Raw genomic sequence first — 24,492 nt, 5'->3', positions numbered from 1 at the left:
AGCCCCATGCTGGCTGTGCTGCCCTCCTCGTGCCCCTGCTCCCCGCCTGGCCCTCCCGCTGGGCAGCAGGCACATCTCACTTGTCACCATCGCGCCAGTGTCTCCTCGACACGCGTGTGCAAAGGGGACACTCGGCATTTGTGGATGACGGAGAGAACGCGAGCAAATGAGCGACGGAGCGAATTAAAAGGGTGGTGACTGTAAAATGAGGAAGGAAAACCCTTATAGACGCTGTGATGAGAAGAAGAAACCCTACCAGGCCTTGGGAATGGGGGGAGGGGTGGGGGCCCAAGGGCTTCTCGGTGAAGGGGTCCTGCCTAGGGGCTGTGGCGGGGACGGAGCCCACAGCCCACCGAGACACAGAAAGCTGGCCAGGGGCCAGCAGGGGAAGGCTCCACATGGGAAAAGGACAGCATAGCCCAACATGAGGCTTGGAGAGAGACCTTGACATCCGCCAGCCTCTCTTCCTTCTGCCAGTCCCACACGGACAGCACGTGGTCATTGGAGTCATCCACGGCACAGAGGTTGCTTCCTCCATTCTGGAAAAACAAAAAGGTATTCACAGGAAGACTACATTTGAGAATAAACTAGGTTGAGAGTGATTAAAAAGGAACATAATTTTATTTTTAATAAAGAGTCCGCTACATCTTCATTAAAGAATATTTACCCACCACCGTCGAGACCTACTTATGACTTGGGCACACAGACAGTGGGAGCAGGGGAATGTGGGGTGACAAGGGACAGGAGCGGGAGGGAGGGGTCGGGGGCTGCGCTTCACCACTGGTTCTGTTAGAACCAGCCTCCTAGGGGCTGCAGAGCCCCCGCCCTGGAGGAGAAGGCATCTGCGGCTCCAGGGCACAGGTCTGCGCTGAGCGGTGACCAGGTTACCGCAAGGCCGTACAAGGGGAGGGGGCACTGGGGGTGAGGCAGGCGGTGTATTGATGTGAACACATGTGTGTTTCTGAACTGGCTGAACAAGTGCTTTAAAGGGTGGCCCTGTTGAACGGGCACATCCTGAGGAAGCCTGGGAGACCACGAGGTCCATCCAGCCCCTGCTTATGGCCAGGCAGCGAGCCAGGCCGGCTGGGGACCGCACAGACAGGCAGGGGAAATTCAAGGCCAGAGCAGGCAAGACTGCTCCAGGAGCCTGAAGACAGTGTGGCTGCAGGGCCTCTTCTCATCACCGTGGAAATGTCGGATTGGGAGCGTGTGTCACCGAGGCGGCGCATGCGCCCTCTGAATGAGGGGACCTGGGAGGCGGGAGGTTTCGGAGTCCAAATCTGTACACACACCTGGGCAGTTACGGGCGTGTTAACTCTCTCCCTCTTCCACCTTGAGCTGATTCTCTCCTCCCTGTGGACAAAGGCTGCGATACCCACAGGGCTCGTACTTACGGATTTTGAGAATGCGATACAGGTGACGGCTCGGTCAAAAAACCCGATTCCGATGACGTGCAGCGTGTTCAGCGTCACGGAATCCCAGATGCGCACGTTTGGGGGCAACTGCTGCTTAGAAAACAAGGCAGGGTCACCCACTGTGCCGCGTCTACAAGTTTATCTTTACCTTGAAATTATGAGAATACTTTAATGTTGTCAAAAAAAAATGTTTTTTTGATGCATTTGAGGACTCTGCCTTTTAATATAAATAAAACATTCCCAATCTCTCCCGGAGGTCGTGGCTCTCGGGGCCAATTTAACTTCAGGAGAGCTCGTTATTGATAACTGTACCACAGGAAGTGATATTCTCATGTGCGTATCGAATGCGTCTGAGTTTTAAAAATGAAAAATGATGAAGAACATGGAGTCTCATTTAAGGGTTATCCTTGCAAAGTCTGTATTGTTACTGAGGATCAAGTGTGGTTCAATTCACCACGATGGTTGCCACCAATGGTATTAAGAGCTTAACGTCCTTGGGCCCCCCAGGAAATTGATTGTATGCAAACGAAAATTTAGAATTATTATGATTAGTTCAAAACCCTCTCAACTATGTTAATTTTTCTCTTCCTTAATAGGAGAAAACATCACAGAATAATCAGCAGGTTTATCAAGAAAAGGACTAGCATTGTACCCCGTAGATGGGTGAAGTAGCTCTAGGTTGGACTTGTCTCTAAGTAGCTGGGCGTCCGCAGACAGTCCCTCGGCCTCTCCAGACTTCTCCACTTGTAAATGCAAAGGCATGGTTCAGATAGCTATGACATTTTCTCTGGCTCTAAGGTTCTGATTCAATTTCAAGGCCAGAAACTGAAATACACAGTTAAGCCACTAGAGGGGAGGAACAAATGATTTACTACTAATTTCAAATAACTTTTAAAGATCATTTAACAGTTAAAAAAATAAAAAAGATGATGAAGACCCTGTTCCCTCTGTGTTTACAGAAGAGTAGTCTGATTTCCGTTGTTCCTGTTACCTCCTTTCAAGTATAGGATTTTAATGGAAAATAGCATAAATAGTTAAAATTTGATGTTATTAAAATATTTTCTGAAAAATGGTAGCACTCAGGATAAAAATGGAAGAACTTAATGTAATTAGTTTCAGATCATACATTGTGCATGGATACACAATGCTATACAAAAATGGACATCAGAAAAGTTACAAGAAGTTTTGGATAAGACATGACAATGACCACAGATTGTGGTAAATAAGTACGTGGAAGCCAGTTCTGAGTTGTTCTCTTCGTCAAATTCTACTAGCTCCTTCTCTGATTCCTTAAGATACAAACTGAAGTCTTGGTGAAGTGCTTACAGAATTTGGGCTAAAATCCTTCCAGCAGCCCTTATAGATGACACCCAGACACAAATTCCATGGGCTGCAGTCATGATTACAGGGAATTCATGGCAGAGGGTGTCTGAATTTCACTGAAGAGGCAACGTGCCCCCAATTCAAATGATTATCGATTATGATTTTAACTTTGCTTATTAAATGTGTACTTAACATTTTAATGTTTATCACGTGTGTAAATAAGTATCTTAAGAGTTAATGGATTCTCAGGCAAGAACAATGCTATTTAAAACTTAGCTGAAACTAAGGTGTAAAGTCAGTGTAAGAACTTTAATTTGCAAAAAAACATTCAAATGAGGGATTAAGAAGTACTCAGACATTTTATGTCTAAGCAGGCTCATTCGTCAGCAAAATTTTCAGAAAATTATTTTGTGTTACCAGTTCGTTACAAAAATATTAAAATAGAACTCACTTTTCCATCCTTAGATGTGCCTGCAACTTGTCCTGTGGCTATCGTGATCCTATCAGGATGAACTGCAAGGCTAAAAAGAGATATTTAACAAACATCTACCGTTTAAAGGTAAGCTTCACTCTTCCCTTGAGCAAATACAATCTGGTCAAAAATTTAAAAGTAAGATATACACAGTGCCTAACTTCTTACAGTCATGATAAATTCTCTAAGCACCTCATTTCATTTCATCTTAATTCCTTTATCTATAGAGAATTTTCAAATTCAAAGAAAAAGCACCCTCTGCTTGGGAAATACCATTTCAGTCTCAGAACCACTTCATTAGTATACAATCTTTATTAAGAAGTCATTTGAGTATCTCAAATAGCAAAAGCATCATCTTTTTCCAACAGCATTTTAATAACTGACCAGGGAGTCAGGATAAATAGAAATACATAAATCCATCTATTCATCCATCATCTTTTCCAGATACATAAAATCGCTACCAAAGGTATAAATGAATTATAGGAATAGCAGACCCAGACATACACATGAGGCAAAACATTTTTATTAAAAAATAAAGACCCAAATTAGAAGCCGTTAGCACGAGAAGGCCTCCAGATAGGGGTCTGTTAGAGCTATTTGTTTAGGTAACACGGTTGGTTAAGATGATGTGTTATAAGGATAGAAAACTAAAAAGGTGTCTTAGAGAGTAGGCTACCCAGAACACAAAGAAGAGTTTTCCCCAAAGATCCCATTTTCTCAGATCCCTTTCTTTCTCTTTAGTTATATCCCATCACTGAACCCTTTCTGCCAATGCCCTTCCCACAGGTGTCAGAGGAATCCCAGTTTTGAGGACTCACCACTTCACGTCATCATTATGGCCCGTGTAATGCCGCTGAAGCTGCTCCTCCACATTGTACAGCACGACCACGGATGCGATGAAATACACGGTCTCGCCCGTTGGAAGCAAGTACAGGTTGTTACGACAGTCTCGACCCCTGTACCCATAGCTTCGTGTACGTCAAGACAAAATAAAAAATATGTTTTTTAAAAGTAAAAAATAAAGTAAAATAAAATAAAAACCCAACTCTTTCACGGGCTCTATTTTCTTGTCTTTCATTTTTTTCTTCTTGGAAGCTCGTTCATGTTCCCAAATCTCATACTATGAAGGCTCCAGCAGCTTTATTTCAAGAACGCTAGTCACACGGCTGACTCAGATTTTTGTGGCTTTGATTTTGTGGGAGCTTTTTCGTTTTCTTTTTTGGAAAGTGTATTCTACCTGTGCTACATGTCCATTTAATATAAGCCATATACTGTATTTCCTTCATTTAGTCCTGGGTTCATCCTCATGTTCCTTCTTTAATTAGTCGGTGTTAACTTGAAGTTAGGCCCCAAGGTTAGCCAAGTCCCTACTGGCTGAGGGGGCAATGCTAGTCTTTCCTTCCAGGGTATCCCTCTTTCTTTCTTTGGGTTTAAAAACTTTGTGCCAGCATGGTTTAGTGACATGATTTTCTACAGCTGAATTTCGATAAAAGCGTTCATCGACTGATTACTTCGTGTAAGACTTAATCAATGAATAAAGGATACACCCATTCCAGCTTAAGTCTCTTCGTTGGTAGTTCTACTTTTGCTTCCAAGCTGTAAGAATCCACTTGATCTTTGGGCATGTGCATGGTAACGGGGCGTCCACGAAGAAACATTTTTACATATCCTTCTTCTATGAAAAGAACAAAGAGGTCAGTAGGATACCTCAGTGCCCAGCGTACCTGAAAAAAGGTTATATTTTCTCTAGCCTTTCAATGGGAAAGCAGAAACTTTGCCCTTTATGTCCTTTCTGGTTAAAGTCCTAGGGAAAACTACCTAAAACACAAACGGTTTGAAACAAAATTTTTCATCTTGCTCGCCTTTGACATTCTGCTTACTTAAGTAATGTAAGAAATTGTAAAAGGCAGGAAAGAACTGGATTCCCACAATTATTTTCCATGAGAGATTTTAGTGCTTACGTTTCATCATCAGGAGGGGGAAAAATGCCACCCCCCCCAAAAATTACAACTAACACAAGAAATCCACTTAAATTCTTTATTGAGTTCAATGTATATACAATGTCAGTATCAAAATTCATAAAATATCTTTCAATATTTAAATTGGTGTGTTACAGCGCAACGTAAAAATGTGTCCTTATGTATCTGTTACACTGGACACTTCTTTCAAGTGTAAAGAACACAAAATCAGCAGAAGTACATGCCAGGATGCATGCAGGAGGAAAATGCTCAAAGAAAAGCTAGAAATAGGAAACCAGAGAACAAAAGACCCATTAGAGAGAGAAACTGGGAAATAAACCTTTCCTAAACAAACATTTTTAATAACAAAATAACTTATGATGTTTTGATAAATGATAGGAATGAAAGTAAAACCCAATAACATATGGACAAGGGGCAACTCCTGGACTTTTAAAAAGAAACGACTTCGGGTTTTCTGGCTACAGTTTTCAGGATATAATAAGACCAAAGAAAATGTCTTGTGAGCTCTTGATGAATTCTGTTCTGATTCAGAACTCACTGCATTCTGATGCTTCACTGCAGATCAAAGGACTGGGTCTTAATGGCATTTAAATTGGGCAGTTGGGACCACGGATATCTGTACATCACTCAACAGAAAAATCCTCCGCAGAGAGGAAATTGCTGAGGAAGTCATAAAGTAATTATAGTGCCGTAAGTACCACATTTACAAATTAGTTTTGTAAGTCTTATTCCTAAGGATTTGCAAACAATGCCACATGCAACATTGCCTGGAAGTTGAGAGGCCATCCCACTTTTATGTTATGGTGTGCGTGCAAGTCAGGTCATAAATGCATGCGATACACTCTTCACTCCTGCACACAGCGTGCCAGCTGCTGTTCTGTGATCCGCCTCCCCAGCTCCGCTGGGACTAGCCCATCTGAGGCCCACGGCACTGCAGGCCTTCTCATCACCCCGCCCCCCGCCCCGGTCATCCTAGATGCTGCTGCCAAACCTGTCAAGGCCCACAATGGATTCAGAATCCTTCTCCCACTCTCTTACCTGCTGGACCCAAAGCTCTAACTGCCCTGCCCTGCTATTCCCGTACGTGACCTCACTGGCCACAGCTACCCCCCACCCCGTGGAACCTTCTCTCTCTCTGCCACCTGCACACCACTCTGTGCCTCTACCCATGCTCGCCTCAGCTGACCTCTTCCCTTCCTTAATCCCTCACCCAAGTCTCAGCTCATCAGACAGTGTGGCTACCTCAGCTGCAGACCCTAAAAGCACCCAGCAGACCGATCGAAGGGGGGGACAAGGAGGGGTGGGTGTGACAGCTTAAGTGACAAGCGATTCCGTTAATTCTCTTTGTAAGGGGAATCACGGAATGCAGATTCCGAATAAAGGGACTATAATGCCATCCCACAGCACACACAAGAAGCCTAGTAGGGCTGCATATGATCAACGTAAGTGACACATCTACTTGAGTATATGGTTGTTATGTGCTGGTAAAGTCCTTATGATGGAGGTTTGCTCACTGGGCAGTTCTACATCACCGGACTGGGCAAAAAAGCACTGGAGTTAGCCTTGGCACTGTTTTGTACTGGTAAGTCAGACATTCTACAACTGAAATGAAAAGCGCAGCAAGGGAAAGCAATGGTTTTTTTTTTGTTTTTTGGGGTTTTTTTTTTTCAGGCATACTAGGATAACAGCACACACCCACCAAACCCAAAGGTGCTAGAGGGAGCGGCCAGCAGCAGTGCAGGTTTCAAACAGTGGGGCATCCAGGGGTTGCCCTATAGCTCTCTTAAGGTTCACACAGATTTTAAAAAGAGTTCCTATAATCAGCCAATAATCCATCAAGATCCAATTTACAGCTACTCATTAAAACCCACCCCAGTAAATGCTCAGGAATGCTTTTAACTTCCAACGAATCAAAGTGCTTTGCATCACAAAAACATTTTCATACAAGGAGACTATCTGTTGGCCTGTATGAAAAGAGTTTCTGCAGCCTGGGTCACGGCTTTGCTCAGAGAGCTATGAGGTTTCAGAAATGCCGCCTACCTTTGCAGTGTGTCACCCGGCGTTTCCCTTGTGATTTCGGAGACAGAGACAGAAGTGCTGGGTAAAGAGATGATGGGGCACTGCAAGAGTGACTGGCCTGCCCGGGAGCACTCCCGAGCCCTCAGGCCGGGAGGCTCCCGGCCCCCTGCTAGAAAAACCTGGACACATTTCGGGGATTCTGACAAGTGCACTCCAGACCTAGCTCTGCAGGCTTAGGGCGATTACATTTTCAGTGAGTCATTTCATGCTTCTTGAAAACGAAATGAATACTGAAGCACATGCGCATAAATAGGAAAGTCCGACTTTCATGTTTCAATTGTGCACTTAAGGGGGGAAAACCTTGGAAAATTAAATGAATTTATTTAACCCGTTGCACACTTGTCAATGATTTTGCGTTTTTAAACACACTTTCAAATAAGGTTACTATTCTCAAAATAGCAGCTCCCTTATTATAAAATGTGTTAGAAAAGACATATAGAAAGATATATATGAACTATTAGTTTGCAGTTTAGGAAATCAAAGGCAGAAAAAGAAAAAAAAAGTTGCTTTTAGACAAAGTTATAACTGGATGCATCAGAAACTTTCCCCTTCAGAGAAATGTAAATGTTGATGATGGGGGGGGGGGAGCCCCATTACTAAGGAAGAGATAACAAAGCAACAGGAGTCTTTTAACCTAGAACTTTTGTTTCAGTATAATGGCATCTCACTCTTCCTCCTTACTGATGTATCTTGAATCGGTTTAAAGGGGGTGAGCAAAGGGTTTAGTCTTTATGACCATTTTCTGGGTGGTCTCTGTATGACGTGAGCCATCAGACCCCCAGGTACAGGCTGACAGTGAGCGCTCAGCCCCCAGTCCTGCCACATGGACCCCCATGTTCTGCCCGTCCCAGCTGCCCCTGAATAACTACTTCTTATCGCCCCTCAGGTCCTGAGGTGACTGAGGGACGCCCGCACCAACATTCAATCAGCCTTACCTGCGCTGAAGACCGGCTCCTTGGGTTTGCTGTGGAGATAAAACCAAACCAGTGTGTAAAGGGAGGCTGGGGGGGTGGCTGGTCTCATTCACAGAAGACCCCACACCCCACTAGCTGCCGCAGTTTGTCGCACGGATGCTGTTAAAAAGAAAAACAAAACCATGTAACTGCAAAGAGGAGGAACGTAAGCAGAAGTGTCCAAAACCAGGGGCCAGAGACGACGATCCCGACTTTACCACCAAAGATGTGCTTTTTATGAGAGCAGATAAAGGTTTGGAGACGGAAAACATGTGGCTCATCACGACGGGAACAGCCCTGCCTAAATGTGTAGAAAGGTTTGTTTTCCTTCTCCACGCTCTTCTGGCAGATTATTTGAAGAACTTACTTAAAACTAGCAAACTCCTGTCACAGGGGCTTTGGGGAGAGAGCTTTTAGCGTCCAGCTCCCAGCAGGGATGGGTACGGGGTGGGCGGGGGGAAGATGAAGGGGTGGGAGAGAGGGAAGAATAAGGCATGTCAGGGTGTGGCCACATCCTGGGACATGTGGGGATCCCCACTGTGGGCCTTGGCCAGGCCGAGACCCCCCATGACTGCACCTGGGAAACCAGAACCCCACCGTGTTCAGGTTCACACCACCAGAGACTGAGGTCATCCCTAGGGGCAATCCTCCCACAGGACGAGCCTGCATGGGGAGTCCCCCCAAGTGCAGGAGGGCACAGCCCTCCCCGTGACAACCTGACAGCCGCCTGTGGGAAGACTGTCACCTCGTGCCAGACAAGGGAAGGGACTCCCAAGCACGGCAGGAAGTGCGTCCCGTTCAAACACAGAGCCACTGCTTGAAGGCAAGCCTGTGAGACTCCGATGTCTATGCCGTCTTCCAAGGTACCCCTACCCCACCAGAGTACCTCCCGCTTTAAGATGTGGAAAAGACACAGTAAATAAACGAAACCCGTCGCAGAGAGGGCTGGGAGAACTGTAAGCCTGCAGAGGCGCCTACACTTTTTGTGCGTACATGTTGAAAAACACATACTGGAGCAGATACGGTCCTAATGTTACTTTTCTCCTTCATTTTAAACTTGAAATACATTGAGAAACACCACCAGTAAAAACTACCCCTAATCCCATGATGTAATAAATGATATTATTTATTAATGGCCTTGATTTTCAGATAATTTTATGAGTATATGGCGGGAAACTCTTTACTGATGCTTTAAGAGTGGTTTACTGTGTTTCAAGTAGGTGGATCTGCTATGGGCTGAGATTTCTGCATGCGAACCACTGGTCACTGAAAATAGTACTCTGCAGGCCCCGCACACCATTTAACACAAAAGCCTAACTTCCATCAGCCCTGAAGGCCCAAAACAACCTCTGTGGACTCCGACATTTTTAGGATCTCATCCTCCTGTCTCTCCCCTCAGTCACAGACTTCCAGACACTCTGTCCCTGCTGTCCCGAGACTGGGCCAGCAGCTCCCAAGCCCGGTGTGGACCCCAGCTTCCCACCCCCCTGGAGAGCGCACGGCCGGGCGTGTGCTCAGAGCCGCCCCGAGAGGCCTTCTTCGATGCTCCACTCTGTGGCCTCCTCGGTCCTGCTCACCACGCCCCGCCTGGCTTTATCTGTATTAATCTGTCTCTCCCCAGAAGCGCAGGAGGGCAGAGATCTTTGTTCACGACCACGTCCCGGGGCCTGTAACGGTCTTCAGCTGCTGCCTGGAAGCTGGTAAGGTCTGGAGCCCTCCCTGCCTCTGATCCCAGCTGGCCCCGTGGGTGTGCATCTGGCCGGGGGGGCTGGGGGCTGTCCCGACGGCCCTGCTGCCCCCCACCTCCCCCGAGGTAGCCGGTACTTCCTGGCGCCTGGCGTTTCTCGCTGTCCTCCCGGTCAGTCCTCAGTCTTTACTGCGCCATCACGGCATGCAGCCCCTCCAGGGCCCCCTCTCAGCATCTTCGTCCCTCCTTCGGGGTGGTACCCACACAAGGCCCAGTGTGGAGCATCCCTCCCGGCCCTCGGGCTGGGCCCTCGGCAGGTGCCATGCCTGGGCTCAGAAAGGGTGGCTTCAGAACTCCTGTCCTGCTCCCAGGCTCTGTCACAAGCTCACCGAAGGTCTGTGGAAAAGGGGTACGTGTGTGTGAAGGTTCCCTTTGTGCCTGGGGCTCCCGAGAGTTCTACACCACTCGGCCTCTCGGGATTCTACAAGCTGTCAGCTCCTTTCTTCTTACAACCATTCCTCCTCTCCTGCAGCTCTGCCAAAGATCACGGCGGCCAGGGCAGTCCCTCCTAAGAGGGGCTTGTCACTTTTGTAGCTGGAGTTCGTCATATCACTCGGTGACCTCGGCTCCACGGCGGGATCACCTGGCTTGTTCTCGTTGTTGGGGGGAGTGACACTCTTGTGATTTTCTAAGCAGAAGCGTTAAGTCTTAACTGCAACTTTTATATCTTACTAGATTCACAGGCAGGGCAAGGACACAAGAGGAAAAGCTAAAACAGAAGACTACAAAGCAAACCTACTGGTTAGGTAAGCCAGGCAGGGAATTAGAAGACAGGAATGTTATTTTTCCATCATGACTTTGATCACAAAAGCAGAAAGATGCCAAGTCCATGAAACAGACATAAGCAATCTGGAACCCTCCCTAGAGATAGAAAAGAGCAATTACAGATTATGTTCCTCTTAGAAAGAGAACATCCATAGGGGAATTTGAACTTCAAATATAGGGAAGCCGGTGGAATTTTGATGTTGAAGAAGATGGATGAAAGATCAGTTAAAAGACCAGAAAAAGGCAGCTAAGTGTTAACAGCTAAAGGTCACTGAGAGGTACCAGGCACTGAAGTTCTCATAGTTCTTTACACCTTGCTCTAAACTATGCCTTACCTTTTGGGTATACAGGTATAGTATTTAGAAAACATACTATCGCTAGGCTTCGTTATTTTAGAAAGTTCAATTTTTATAGAAAGATATACTATACTTACTTTAGAACCCACGATTCCTGCCCACATACCACCCTCCTGAAAGGCAAGAAGCCTGGGAAAAGGTGCTATTCCAACTCACGCATGCACGTCTTATAAATACAAACCTATAAAATGACAATAAATCTTCCCAACTATTGATAGAAGGGCAAACCCACAGAACATGTGATGACGAGTATCCAAAGTTAAAGATGCCGTGGCCCCAGGTCAAAATCAGTGAATGGCAGCCGTGCGCCGATCACCTGTCCGATCTTGTACTCACCGTCAATAGAGCTGAGAGTGGGTGGGCCCTTCAGACCCAGCACACTGGAAACACGCTCGGGTTGTGGACTCACTTGGAACGGGAGACGACTGCCTCTCAAGGTGTGGTGTAATTTGTCCCTGGGCACCCATTCCTTAAATGGGCTAAATGGAAAACTGAAGTGGGGGACTTGGCACTGCCTCTGCCGCCAGGGTGCGGTTCCTGGGGGCGGGGGGAGAGTGAATAAACTCTGGGACCAGAACAAGGCTCCATCCATCCCTGTCCGAGTGTGGAGTCAGCGCAGATGTTCCCCACCCTGAAGCCCAGGACTGAAGGAAGCCCAGAGGAGAGAAAGGATTTCCCTTCTGGCAAGCAAACCCTCGTCTCTTGGCTATTCCGGCCTCAGGCTGCTGGGCCCAATATCTCCAAAATGAACCACGGTGCAATCCAGTGCGGGTCTTTTTACTGCTCTGTTTTTGGCAGGAAGGAGATTTGCTGAAAGAGCTTGGCTGTACGCTCCCTAAAGCTGGAAGGTTCGGGAGACTCTCCTAACTAGAAGCAGTACCTGGGGGTCACGGAGGATGTGAGGAAGCCTGGAGCCTTCACCAGACCAGTAGCTGGATCTAGAGGCAGTAGGAGGAAACCAGACAGTTGGCCCAAAGAAAAACTCCCACCCGGAGCTGTGAGCTCACACCACGAAGCAGCTATAATCACCTAAGTCACATGTTATCCCTGAAAACGTTCACTGTGGACTCTGGTTGCCGGGACTGTCAAAAGTGGCTGTTTCCCCTTCATCTGATATCATTCAGATGACTCACTGTGGGCTGGGTGTTTGTAAGGGGGAGAGTCCAGCCAGGAACTCGTTCAGACTCAGATGCAACGAGTATTCCCTGCACTGCTCCTCTGCGGTGGGATCTGCGCTTAGCACATTCGTATCTGTTACTAATTTACCCCAAGGTCCTGAAAGCCGGTCTCCGACACATGGGTGACGCATGTAACAGGGAGCTCTGGAGACGGGAATTAGGGCAGACTGACAGTGGCCAAATGCTTCCGAGCAGAGATACTTGCTTTACAAAATGATTAATAAGGCCTGATCGAGGAGGAGACCGTTCCAAAGTCAAACATGTTTTTTCCCTGCAACTTATTCATCTACAAAAATGGTACCTCTCGGCATACATACCATGACTCCTTCTGAAAATGACTTCACTTGATGAAATGTGATCCCTGCTGGGAGTCAAGATACTCTGCTACGTAAATAATGATTCTTTTTATAAATTGCCCTTAAGTAAGCAGCTGTTAACTCCAAGTAGGGTCATTCAGGAACCATCTATTTAAAATATTTAGAAGTTGCTACTGGGGACAAAAACTACTGCTTCATAGACATTTCCAACCAATACTTCCAGTTTAACGTGGCAGAAGGAGCACAGGGTTTTTTGTTTTTTGGTTGCACTGGGTCTTAGTTGAGGCTCGCGGGCTCCTTAATTGCAGCACGTGGGCTCCTTAGTTGCAGCAGGCGGGCTCCTTAGTTGCGGCTCCAGGCCTCCTTAGTTGTGGCAGGCGGGCTCCTTAGTTGTGGCATGTGAACTCTTAGTTGCAGCATGTGGGATCTAGTTCCCTGACCAGGGATCAAACCCAGGCCCCCTGCACTGGAAGCGTGGAGCCTTACCCACTGCACCACCAGGGAAGTCCCAGGAGCACAGATTTTGAAGGCAGTTGGATTCGTGTTTTATTTGGGCAAATCATTTTACCTCAATAAACTTTAGATTCTTTCATCTACAAAAATGGGACTAAAACCACTGTGAGGCATAGGGTACTGGCAGGATCGTATATAACATGTGACAAAGTATCTAACACACGGTTATTAATTAATATTACTTCCCTCTTCCTCCTAATTTCACTGACAATAACCTATCAATACATGTACGTACTTTTGAGCTCTTCACCTAATAGCCTCAAAACTAAAACAAAATAAAGAATACCATACCAGCACTTATTATTTTAACATTTGTTAAAAACTAAATGACCCCTTGGCTTAAAGAGTGAAACAATCTTTTCATTTGAAAAAAAAAAAAAGATTCATTTAAATCACCTAATTTCCAACGTTTCGGAATCCAAAATGTAGTGTTAAAATCATCTACCAATAGGTGGTGCTGTTTGCATAGTTCTTAAATGACTATGGTTTTAAAATCTAAGTACAGTATATAGGTAACATCCTTTCATTCATTCAGCGAATGTTTACTGAGCACTTACTGTGTGCCAGAACTGTGCAAAGTGCTAGGAATATAAAGAAGAAAAAATGACACAGCTCTGCCCTCCCAAAGCTTAAGGGGGCGGGGGTGGGGGGGGCGGAATGTGTGGGAAGCCCCTGGGGGGTGGGGAGGGAGGAGTTACAGTTACAGATAAAGTTAATGGGCAGGAACAAAGCAATCTGGAAGGCAGCTAACTCAGATGAGGGCGCTCAGGCAGGCTTCCCAGAGAAAGGGGCATCCTGGAGGATTAGCTGGAGTTCTCCTCCTGCCAAGTTTCCAGACACATACATATGCCACTTAGGACAAGGGACAAACCTCCACTTACTAAGTGTTAAAAAGTGTAATTCATCAAGCTCTGCATTTGTTTGGTTTTGGTATCTGTTTGATTTTCTAATACTACAACAAAAAGATTTTTCTAGGGGCTTCCCTGGTGGCGCAGTGGTTGAGAGTCCGCCTGCCGATGCAGGGCACACGGGTTCGTGCCCCGGTCCGGGAAGATCCCACGTGCTGCGGAGCGGCTGGGCCCGTGAGCCATGGCCTCTGAGCCCGCGTGTCCGGAGCCTGTGCTCCGCAATAGGAGAGGCCACAACAGTGAGAGGCCCGCGTACCGCCAAAAAAAAAAAAAAAAAAAAGATTTTTCTACATATGCTATCTTCTTACTTTCATTTGGGTTTCTTTAATGAAGACTGAGTTTGAATATCTTTTCCTTAGTTACTTGGCTACTCGTATTTCTTTCTCAGCGAACTGTCTCTGTTCAAACCTTTTACCCACTTCCCGATTGAGCTAACTGTCCTTTCCCTCGCTGGTGTGTGTTGTGACCTTTGGAAATGAAGGACATTGGCCCTCTTCAGTTGTGGGTGTCATTCGTATTTGTTGAGAGGATGAGTCTTCGTGGGCTTTTCCTTCCCACTTCCCGCCAAGCCTTACGCTCTGTCCTGAACATGGTAGGTGCTCAGTGAGTCAAACAGTGCTGGGAAAGGGTATGAGTAAGGTGAGAGAAATCTTCAGAATTTCTGATTCCTCCCTTTTCAGGTTGGGGTGAGATCAGAAATGGGAGTTGGAGAATTCTGGAATGTCCCAATAAAGAGAGGCACTCAAGGGCTTCCCTGGTGGCGCAGTGGTTGAGAGTCCGCCTGCCGATGCAGGGGACACGGGTTCGTGCCCCGGTCCGGGAAGATCCCACATGCCGCAGAGTGGCTGGGCCCGTGAGCCATGCCCGCGGAGCCTGCGCGTCCGGAGCCTGTGCTCCGCAACGGGAGAGGCCACAACAGTGAGAGGCCCGCGTACCGCAAAAAAAGAAAAGAGAGGCACTCAAGATTGGGGAGTGGGGTGAGCAAAGGTGTACAAACATCAGCTCCGACTCTGGGAGGGAGAAGGCAAATATCAGTACTCACACCATCTATGGAGCACCAACGTCGGCCAGCCCCACGCTACGCACACCATCTTGTTTAATCCGCACAACAGCCCTGAGAGGTAGGTATTAGTTTTTACTGGTGCTGAGGGAAACCCCAAAGAGGTTAAGCAACTAGTTCACAGTCACACAACAAAAGTGGCAGAGCTGGGATTAAAATTTGGTTATGGCTATAATGCCCCATCCGTCTACACTCGTTTTGTTATATTGATTGGGGTAAAACGAGTTGTTCAACAAATGTTTATTGGGTACCCACTGTATGCTGGGCATTGTTCTAGATGTTGGGCTGGTCTGACAGGACTAGAAAAGCCTTGTTGGTATCCAAACGCCCAACAAAAGTGCATTCGCCTAGATAAATAATGATCCACATCTGAAATAACGTTGTAAGAGTATATTTCCTGACACAAAGACACGCTCATACAGCAAATGAAAAAGAGGGTTACAAAATGTATGCAGAAGAATATTCTTTATGTAAAAATTATACCCTACACACATGCAACACCCTAGAAATAAAGTCTGGACGGAAACACAATAAAATGGTAGCTGTGAGTTCTCTGAGTGCTGAGACACAATAAAATGGTAGCTGTGAGTTCTCTGAGTGCTGAGATAACAGGGGATTTTCCTTTCCTCTGTTTTGCACATTTGGATTTCCTAAAACACATGTTTACTTGTGTAATAAATAGATTACTACAAAAAGGAAAATAAATCTTGCTGGGGGAAAGTAAGAGCCAGTGTTGGAAGCTGTGGATATCAGGGTACAAGACAGGGTGAGGAGCCAGTAGATGAAGGACCTTGAACCCAGGCTGAAGATTAAGATTTACATTCCACCATCAGTGATGCGAAAGGAAAAGAAAAGCGATGCTGAGCCTTGAGGATCCTGAGGTGTCAATCAAAAGACTGCCTCATTGGTGTGCAGAAAAGGGAACCCTCCTGCATTGTTGGTGGGAATGTAAATTGGTGCAGCCACTATGGAGAACAGTATGGAGGTTCCTCAAAAAACTAAAAATAGAGTTGCCATATGATCCAGCCATTCCACTCCTGGGCATATATCTGGACAAAACTATAATTCGAAAAGATACATGCACCCCCTATGTTCACAGCAGCACTGTTTACAATAGCCAAGATGTGGAAGCAACCTGAATGCCCATCGACAGATGAATGGATAAAGAAAATGTGTGTGTGTGTGTGTGTGTAATGGAATATTACTCAGCATAAAAAAGAATGAAATAATGCCATTTGCAGCAATACGGATGGACCTAGAGATCATCATACTGAGTGAAGTCAGACAGAGAAAGACAAATACCATATGATATCACTTATATGTGGAATCTAAACTATGACATAAATGAACTTATCCATGAAACAGAAACAGACTCACAGACATAGAGAACAGACTTGTGGTTGCCGGGGGTGGCGGGCGGGGGGGCGGGGGCAGGTAGGGATGGATTGGGAGTTTGGGATTAGCAGATACAAACTATTGTATATAGAATGGATAACCAACAAGGACCTACTGTATAGCACAGGGAACTATATTCAATACCCTGTAATAAACCATAATAGAAAAGAATATACATACTATATTATTATAATTATATATATTATATATATAACGGAACCACTTGGCTGTACAGCAGAAACTAACACAACATTGTAAATCAACTCTACTTAAATAAAATAATTAAAAAAAACAAGACTGCCTCATTGAACGCTAGAGCTTAAAGAAGGATGGAGCTGAGAGTTCCGCTTAGGGTTCTGAACTTCACGGCCTGGATAAAGCAGCCAGTTGCACAACACAGAAGGGGATCTAAGGGAACACTTTTATGTGGCAGACGTCTTCATAATTTTGAAGCTTTCTTCATATTTGTTTACTCCAAAGATGGGCAGTTTATTTGTGTGTTACAAGGTTTCCAGCAGATGGCTGAAACACTTCTTGTTCTAACAAAATCAGCTCATACTGCAACAACTTTTTGATGGAAACAAAGTGTCTTGCTTACAAAGTTGATATATGCTATTCCAGTCAGAATTACAAAGGAGGAACCAGTTGGATAATTGAAACATTTTATCAGTCTAGCAACATCTAACATAAACTATGCATTACAAACAGTAGTTGTTTTTCTGTCTGATATAAAACATTTTTTAAAAAAAAATTTTAAAAAATCTCTCTTGGATTAGTCTACTGGCGACATTAGATAGTACAGGTTGTTTATCAGAATGTTATTGGCGATTCCCTATTTAAATTTAATAAATACTTCCTTATGACACAAATCACGGTATAACTGTTAATATTCACTTACAATCAATAACATATAAAGTGAATATTACATTGCCATATATTGCTTTTGTTCTTATGAAAGTTTTGTCGGTACAAAGATTAATAAGGGCTGTTAAAATTCTGTGGCTCATTGCAAGCAAAATATTTTAAAATGTTAACTATGCTAAGATAAAAGTCTACAATGTCACAAGAGAAACTGTTGACTCTCACGGCCATTTCCAAAGAAAAGGAGATACAGGAGCACGAAAAGTGACACTCTCAGGAATAACAGTTTCTATGAACACAGAACACATGATTATTATTAACTAAATTAATGTATCTTGGAAAACGGGAATGCTTAGGACATCAAAAACACTGGTATTTTATGTTGGACAGTAAGATCTGTACAGTTTATAGGGAGTGTAATTATTATTACTGAGGAACATAAATGTTGAAAGGAGCCTCCTAATTTTCACAGAAGTGCCAGGTGCACTGGAGCCAGCGCTGTGTGTGGTGCGTGGTCACTGTGAGCGTTACAGCCGACAGCCTGCCATTGACACAAGTTAAAGCACTGCCCTGCGTGAAGGACTTGCTTCTGCAAATCAGGACAGACCCAAAGCTACACCTCACTCACTCACATTCTGATAAGCTTTCCTGTGAAGTTCGGGGCCTGCACACCAGCTCATTCTGATGTGACAGTAACAACCATGAGAATACATGGTCGGTCCTCTGCATCCGCAGGTTCTGCATCTGCGGAATTAAACACCCACAATCGTAGAAATCCACGGCTGGTTGAATCTGTGGGTGCAGAACCCACGGGCTAAAGGACTTGAGCGTCTGTCCTTGGTATGGGGGTGGGATCCTGGAACCATTCCCCCTCGGACAACCTGGGATGACTGTATAATACTTTATTTCTCCCCAACCAATTTTACATTTTGCCAAAATCCAGGTTGCACTCATAGGACTGTGTCCTGTGAATGTAAGTTAATATGTGTTAGACCAAAAATAGACTAATAATTTCAGATGTCATCCACCACCTTCATCTTACCAACGAGGAAATGAAGTTCAGAATTTTGGAAAGCCTCATGAATTATTTTCTTCTACTCTGCACAGGTCTCAATTTATAACAGCTGCCATTACTGAGTGCCAAGTGCTACGATGGGTGTTTTCCTACCCAGTTAGCTCTCTGACAAGATTGAAGGGAATTAGGTATAAAATCCCTTTTTCACAGAGGGGGAAAACTGAGGCTCAGAGAAGTTAACTGGCCAAATTCACTTACAAACCCAGATCTCCCTTTTACTCCAGAGCATGTGTCCTTTCCATTACATCTTGCTGTTTATAGTAACCAAACATGGACAATGTGTTAAAATGCAAGACAGCTTTCTGGAACCATGAACAACGTAAGACAGCATCCTGGCACCATGGACAAATACTTGTGTGTGATGCAGAAGAGGTCACACTGTCTTAGACCACCGAGGATCATGTTTAAAAGGGGAATTGCATCGAGGCCACCTCTCTATCCCTTTCTTTGCCTGCTTTAAGCCATGGGGACTGGGCATTGGTCCATTAGACTCCAGCTCTGATTCGGTACAAGGTCAAGGTAGCCCAAGAGTAGGGCTCTTCATATGGGGATGGAAAGGAAAGATGAAGAGAAATGGGCAGGCAGCAACAGAAGAACCAGCTTGACCTTCACCTCTATTGCTTCTCAGCTACTTCTTCCTTCTGTCGGAGTTCCTGCTGCCATCATTCCCATGGGCCCCTAAAGGTGTCTGTCGGTACCAGCAATGACCTACGAGAAGGCAGGAACTTTCTCTCTGAAGCTCCTTAGGTGCAACTCAACCAGTTCAGTGCTACGTGGGCCTCAACTACTATTCCTGGGCTCTAATGAGACGAAGAATTTATGCTTAAATGGACGTGTTTAGTTGCCTGAATTATTTTTATAAAATGATTAGTAAATTTTCCCAGTCCCTCATTTCCAAATCAAAATTTCCTACGGTAGCATTAAAAAACAAAAAAACCAAAAAAAAAAAAACCCTTTGTAAATATCTTTCATGGAAATGTTTACCCAGCACACTTAGCAAAGCCATAGGATTTAAAAGATACAACAGATCTGGAGTTTGCACAATGCAGATTCTTTTTGGAAATTCTTAATACAAATCAGATGTGCAGAGAAGAAGCCAGGTTTTTAAGAACTGCCAAGATCTAGACATCTCAGGTCAACTTCCAAGCTTACGCTGAATTCAGAGAAGCCTAAAGGCCACCCTGCATCTCTCACTCACGCTCTGCTACCATTGTAACTACTTGGCCTTATTTCCAAGGTATTATCACCCAATTAGCATAATCTTCTGATAAGAAGTCCTATTAATAGTCTAAATTAGAAGACAACCCCAGGTTAGTGGTTTTGAGATTGTTAATGGACTGTGGACTTGACCTGCTAGAGATAGGAGAGGCCCCTGTATCTCTTTCTACGAAACATATCTTTTAGGAATAAAACTGAAAAAGGGTTTAAGCTTCCTTTACAGGACTGAATCAGAATGGACTTACAAGCTTGGAAATTTTTCAGCCTGTGGGTTGGAGTCCACTGCTTTATGACTAAGCCTTCTCCTTACACGAACATTTGGAAAAAAACAAAACAAAACATGGTTAGCCTGTGAAGCTGAAATTCCTTCCTAAGCCTTGCTCAATAGAGAGAATAGAATTAAAGCACAATGTTTAAAAAGAGAGAATAAAGTACATTGAGTGGATATATACAGAGACAGAGAAACTGATCTCAAATACACAATACATTCTTAAACATAAAACAAGCTCTCAGGGCTTCCCTGGTGGCACAGTGGTTGAGAGTCCGCCTGCCGATGCAGGGGACACGGGTTCGTGCCCCGGTCTGGGAAGATCCCACATGCCGCGGAGCGGCTGGGCCCGTGAGCCGTGGCCGCTGAGCCTGCGCGTCCGGAGCCTGTGCTCCGCAGCGGGAGAGGCCACAGCAGTGAGAGGCCCGCGTACCGCAAAAACAAAAAACAAAAAAAAGCAAGCTCTTAAAATGCCCCAAATTAGCTTTCACTAATAAAATGTTACTATTAACAGGGAGCTATCATAATCCATTATAAACCAACCTCAAAGAAAAAACTCAAAGCATGTTTCATGAAACCAGAAAGAAAATAGTTCCTAGTTCTGGTGTTAGGTCAATATTAAAAACAGTTTCCGACAAATCATAAAATTACAACTTTTCACCCAGTCTGTCGCAGAAAATACTGTTCACAAACAAGCCACTAAAATTAATTTTAAAATGGCAGCAGAGAGTATTAGAAATATGAAGTGCTCCGTGTGGAAATTCAGAACAGGTTCTCAAATTCCATGGAGTTGGTACTAAGCACATTCTCAGAAACGACTTCTGTCTGAATAGGAGCCCTGAGAGTTCAAGTTGTAATTTTCTACTTGGATGATAAGTGGTGTGAGCTGTGACCCGCAGCTGTTTGATGAGCGCCCACAGTGACGTCAGGAGAAGGAGTATGGGGCATGGAGGGCTCACAGCTTGTGTGCGTATTAGGGGGTCTTCTGATTCACCTCTGGGAAAAGAGGCCACACAATATCTGAACCGCAGGAACCAGAAGTAAGACGCCCCTTACCTTTCACTGTTCTTTTTGCCACTAGAAGAACTGCTGGTGGATCCCGTGCGATTCCGGTTTCCTTTGGAATCCCCATAGCTTTCCCTTCGACCACCAGGAGATACCCGTTCGGAAGAGCTGGTCCTCTTGATGGTACTAAAAGTACAAAGTAAATGACAATGAAATCCTTCACGGAGTGATTTTATTTTATTGCTGAGTGTGAAGATATATACATAGAACATTCTATTTCCATGTGGATATTTAAAAGATAGAGTGGTTTGAAATTCCTAACTATAGAGATCAAAAAACTTTTCAGAATGTCACTTGAGATCAATGCCTCTCCTCATTGCCTTTGTAACTGCGGCAATCAGTGTAGTTCAAGGTCATAGAGGAATTTGAAAGGTAAGATTCCCAACAATACCGTGAGAACTCTCCAGGGGCCTAGTGGGAGGTGACCCCGCCCTTGTGCAGTTTTCAGTCTAGACCAGCGGTGCTCAACCAGGGGTGACTCTGCCCCCCAGGGACATCTGACAATGTCTGGAGACACTTTTGCTTGTCACAACGGGGGCAGGGGGAGGGCCGCTACACCTAATGCATAGAGGCCAGGGGTGCTGCTAAACACCCTATAATGCCCAGGACAGCCCTGCGACAAAGTGTGATCCACCCCCAAACGTCAACAGTGCTGATAAGGAAGAACTCTGGTCTAAAGGCGTACGTGGGACAAAGACATTCCACTCTCTATAGGATGCCTGTGTTTAGAGGTGGTGCCCATGCAAGTGCTTACTTCCTTCTGAATAAACAGAGGGACTAGAGTGGTTGGAAGCCTGGCGAGGGATGTCTGGGGAAGACTTCCTGAAGACTGTGAATTTCTGGGAGACAGAAAATGAACGGCTTGGACGTGTTACAATGACACAGTAGGGAAGATCCTGTCCTAGGAAAAGGGATACCACACGCACAGGTAATTCACAGGCGTGAGGGGTCAGTTAGCCAGGGCAGGGGCTGTGGGTTGATGGTTTGCTCTTGGAGCCCGGAAGTGTGTTACAGGCAGCCCTGTAAAGTTTCTTTGTTTGTTTTTTTTTATCTTCATCATTAAGCCATATGTTTCCCGAGATCCCATCTCATTTATCATTCTTATATTCTTTGCAGAGCCTAGTATAGAAGCTTGATAAAGATTAATTAAATGAAAGGGTGAAATAAATGAAACGATCAATGGTAGTGTCACCCTGACCCTGTCGCAGGCAGAGGCATGTGATGCTATAATTTAGCACCTGCTCCGTGAGGAAGAAAGAAGGACGAGAGTGGATGGTGGTGCGGCTCCCGGGTGGGGCTGCGGGGGGAGGTCTGGTCTGCATGCACAGAGTCAAGGTGCAGGTGGGCGATACCGCCAAGTCTGCGACCCAGGAGGTGGCTTGGGATTGGCACTGTCAACTGGGGGGTCACTGAACCACGGATGCGGAGGAAATCTCCACGCCGGGAAGGAGAGAAGATGAGAACGGAGAGAACCTCCCCGGCAAAGAGTGACTTTATAAGACGTTGGTTGAGGAACTGCCACAGGAATCTCGGGTAGCAGATAAACCCCGAGGGACTGGGGAGGAAGAACCCCCAGAGGACAGTTAAGGTGCTGGGGTTGTGGATGCAGGAGGGGGACCTCGGCGATGATGATGAAGCCTCAGGGGCTCCAGTCAGGGGAGGGTGGAGACGGACCTGAATTTCAATCCGGAGGACACAGGCAGGAGCTGAGAAGCTTGAGACAGTGAGACTACTGCCCCTGGGCTGGATTCCAAAGCCCTCCTTTCTCACAATTAAATAACACAGAATGTGCAAGAGCCTTGCACACGGGATGCTCTGCTGTCTTCCCTTCATTCTCTTTTTCCTCCTCATCTCTGCCTTCCTTTGGGCCAACTTTAAGTCCTGTTTCCTCTGTAACTTCCGATCGGTCAGTAAATAATCTCTTAGCACGTTTTCAAAAACTGCACGGTGTATATCGGCTTTTGAAAAGCCATCTCGCTCCCTGAGTGAATGAACATAAATAAAATGACCATAATCATGATGATCTGAAGACACTTTCTGCGTAGTCTTTTTGGTCACTGAGGAAACTCTGAATTGACAGCCCCGGGATCTCACAGCTGGGATCTGCACGGGTGTGCCTTAAGGTCAAAATGTGAATTTTTAGAACTCTCAATTTGAGGACAAGGAAATTACAGATCTTAGGAGAGCGTTACATCTCTGAAATTTAGGATTGAAGTCTAAAAATTACAGAAACCTTTACGTTTAAAGTTCAAGATCTTCCAGTGACGAAAAACACCAAGCTAATTTCACGTTGCGGGAGCTCTCTCTGCTAAGCATCTGGCCCGCCGAGGCTCTCAGGCGCACTGCCCCAGCAGCTGGCAGCCCTGAGCGGCACCTCCATAGTGTCCTTGTGGGAGTTCAGGGTAAGTTCATGGCATTTTAAAGGCTTGTATAAAACACCCTTAAAGAGCTGGAAAGCCATGACTATTAATCAATGATAGCAAACGTTAATCGATTTTCTAATAATCAACACTCAACCTGGTGGCTGGAAGAGTTAAGAGGGGAGATCAGTGATGGAACCATGGGCAGCAACGGTTCGCATGTATTAAGAGCTTCGCGTTTTATATGAATCATTTAATTTAAACCTCACATCCCCTGCAAAAGTATCATTGTCCTCATTCTCCAGATGAGGCGACAGCTTCAGGGATACAAAGCAACACGTCTGAGGTTACTTGACCCCTTGCTCTCTACTGGGCCTCCTAGTTAAGGCCACCTAGGGAATTCCCTGGTGGGCCAGTGGTTAGGACTCCTCGCTTTCACTGCAGAGGGCCCGCGTTTGATCCCTGCTCAGGGAACTAAGATCCCACAAGCTGTGCGGCATGGCCAAAAAATAAATAAATAAAATAAAGACCGCCTGCAATTTATGAAACACCGAGGTACGTTAGTTTTGAGGACCTGTTGAACAGAGATGTTGGACGTCTAAAAGTCCAATAAAGGTCAATAATTAATACAGTTATATGATTTAAGCCTTGATCAATGGCAGGCATCGGAGAAGGCCCTCTAAGCTACTGCACTAAAAGGGTGGTAGAACTACCAAAGCATTAGTGAGGGTTACAAAGTAAGTCTAAGTACTCCTCACCTGGGTGTGGAACTGTTCAGTCTGCATGCACTGAGAAGACTCACAGACCTGTTTAATCTACGTGTGAGAGGCACGGAAACAAAGCAGAATAAACACGACTGCAATAATAAAAGCGAGGAAAAATATTTTGGTAAACTTCAATAAATTACAGAATACACCGCACATTAAAATGGGAAAACATTTTGGTTTGCATATACAGACTTGGATATAATCCATCCGGCTCCTTCAAGATATTTGTCATTCACGCATTTGCATTAAAATGTTCAGCTTTTAAAAAAATCTACTATTGTTGTATACGTAGAAAAAACAAGAAATTTCCTTTTGAGAGCCAAGAGCTCTCATGAATTAAAGAGGATTTACTAGGACTCAGAGTGAAGGACAGAAAATAGAGCTTGAAGACAAGACATCTGCAGGAACAAGGGCGGCC

The 24,492-nt window shown here is 45.3% G+C and overlaps 1 protein-coding gene across 3 annotated transcripts in view; it reads right to left on the bottom strand.

Moving 5' to 3' along the window:
• EML1 (EMAP like 1) overlaps window positions 1–24,492 on the bottom strand; it is a 143,332-nt gene that overhangs the window by 34,696 nt on the left and 84,144 nt on the right. For all 3 annotated transcript variants that reach the window (XM_027120555.1, XM_027120556.1, XM_027120557.1), the window contains 7 exons: window positions 20,939–21,073; window positions 8,204–8,232; window positions 4,756–4,885; window positions 4,029–4,178; window positions 3,190–3,259; window positions 1,395–1,505; window positions 444–539 (listed from right to left, as the gene is read on the bottom strand). In XM_027120555.1, coding sequence (XP_026976356.1) covers window positions 444–539; window positions 1,395–1,505; window positions 3,190–3,259; window positions 4,029–4,178; window positions 4,756–4,885; window positions 8,204–8,232; window positions 20,939–21,073 — 721 coding nt within the window. The remainder of the gene's footprint in view (window positions 1–443; window positions 540–1,394; window positions 1,506–3,189; window positions 3,260–4,028; window positions 4,179–4,755; window positions 4,886–8,203; window positions 8,233–20,938; window positions 21,074–24,492) is intronic.

This window comes from Aethalodelphis obliquidens, unplaced genomic scaffold (genome assembly GCF_003676395.1).
Source record: "Aethalodelphis obliquidens isolate GAN/ISIS:26980383/991018 unplaced genomic scaffold, ASM367639v1 scaffold21, whole genome shotgun sequence".
In the NCBI taxonomy this organism is placed as follows: domain Eukaryota; kingdom Metazoa; phylum Chordata; class Mammalia; order Artiodactyla; family Delphinidae; genus Aethalodelphis; species Aethalodelphis obliquidens.
The sequence above is the reverse complement of the archived record's forward strand: the minus strand, read 5'-3'. Positions and strand labels throughout refer to the sequence as shown.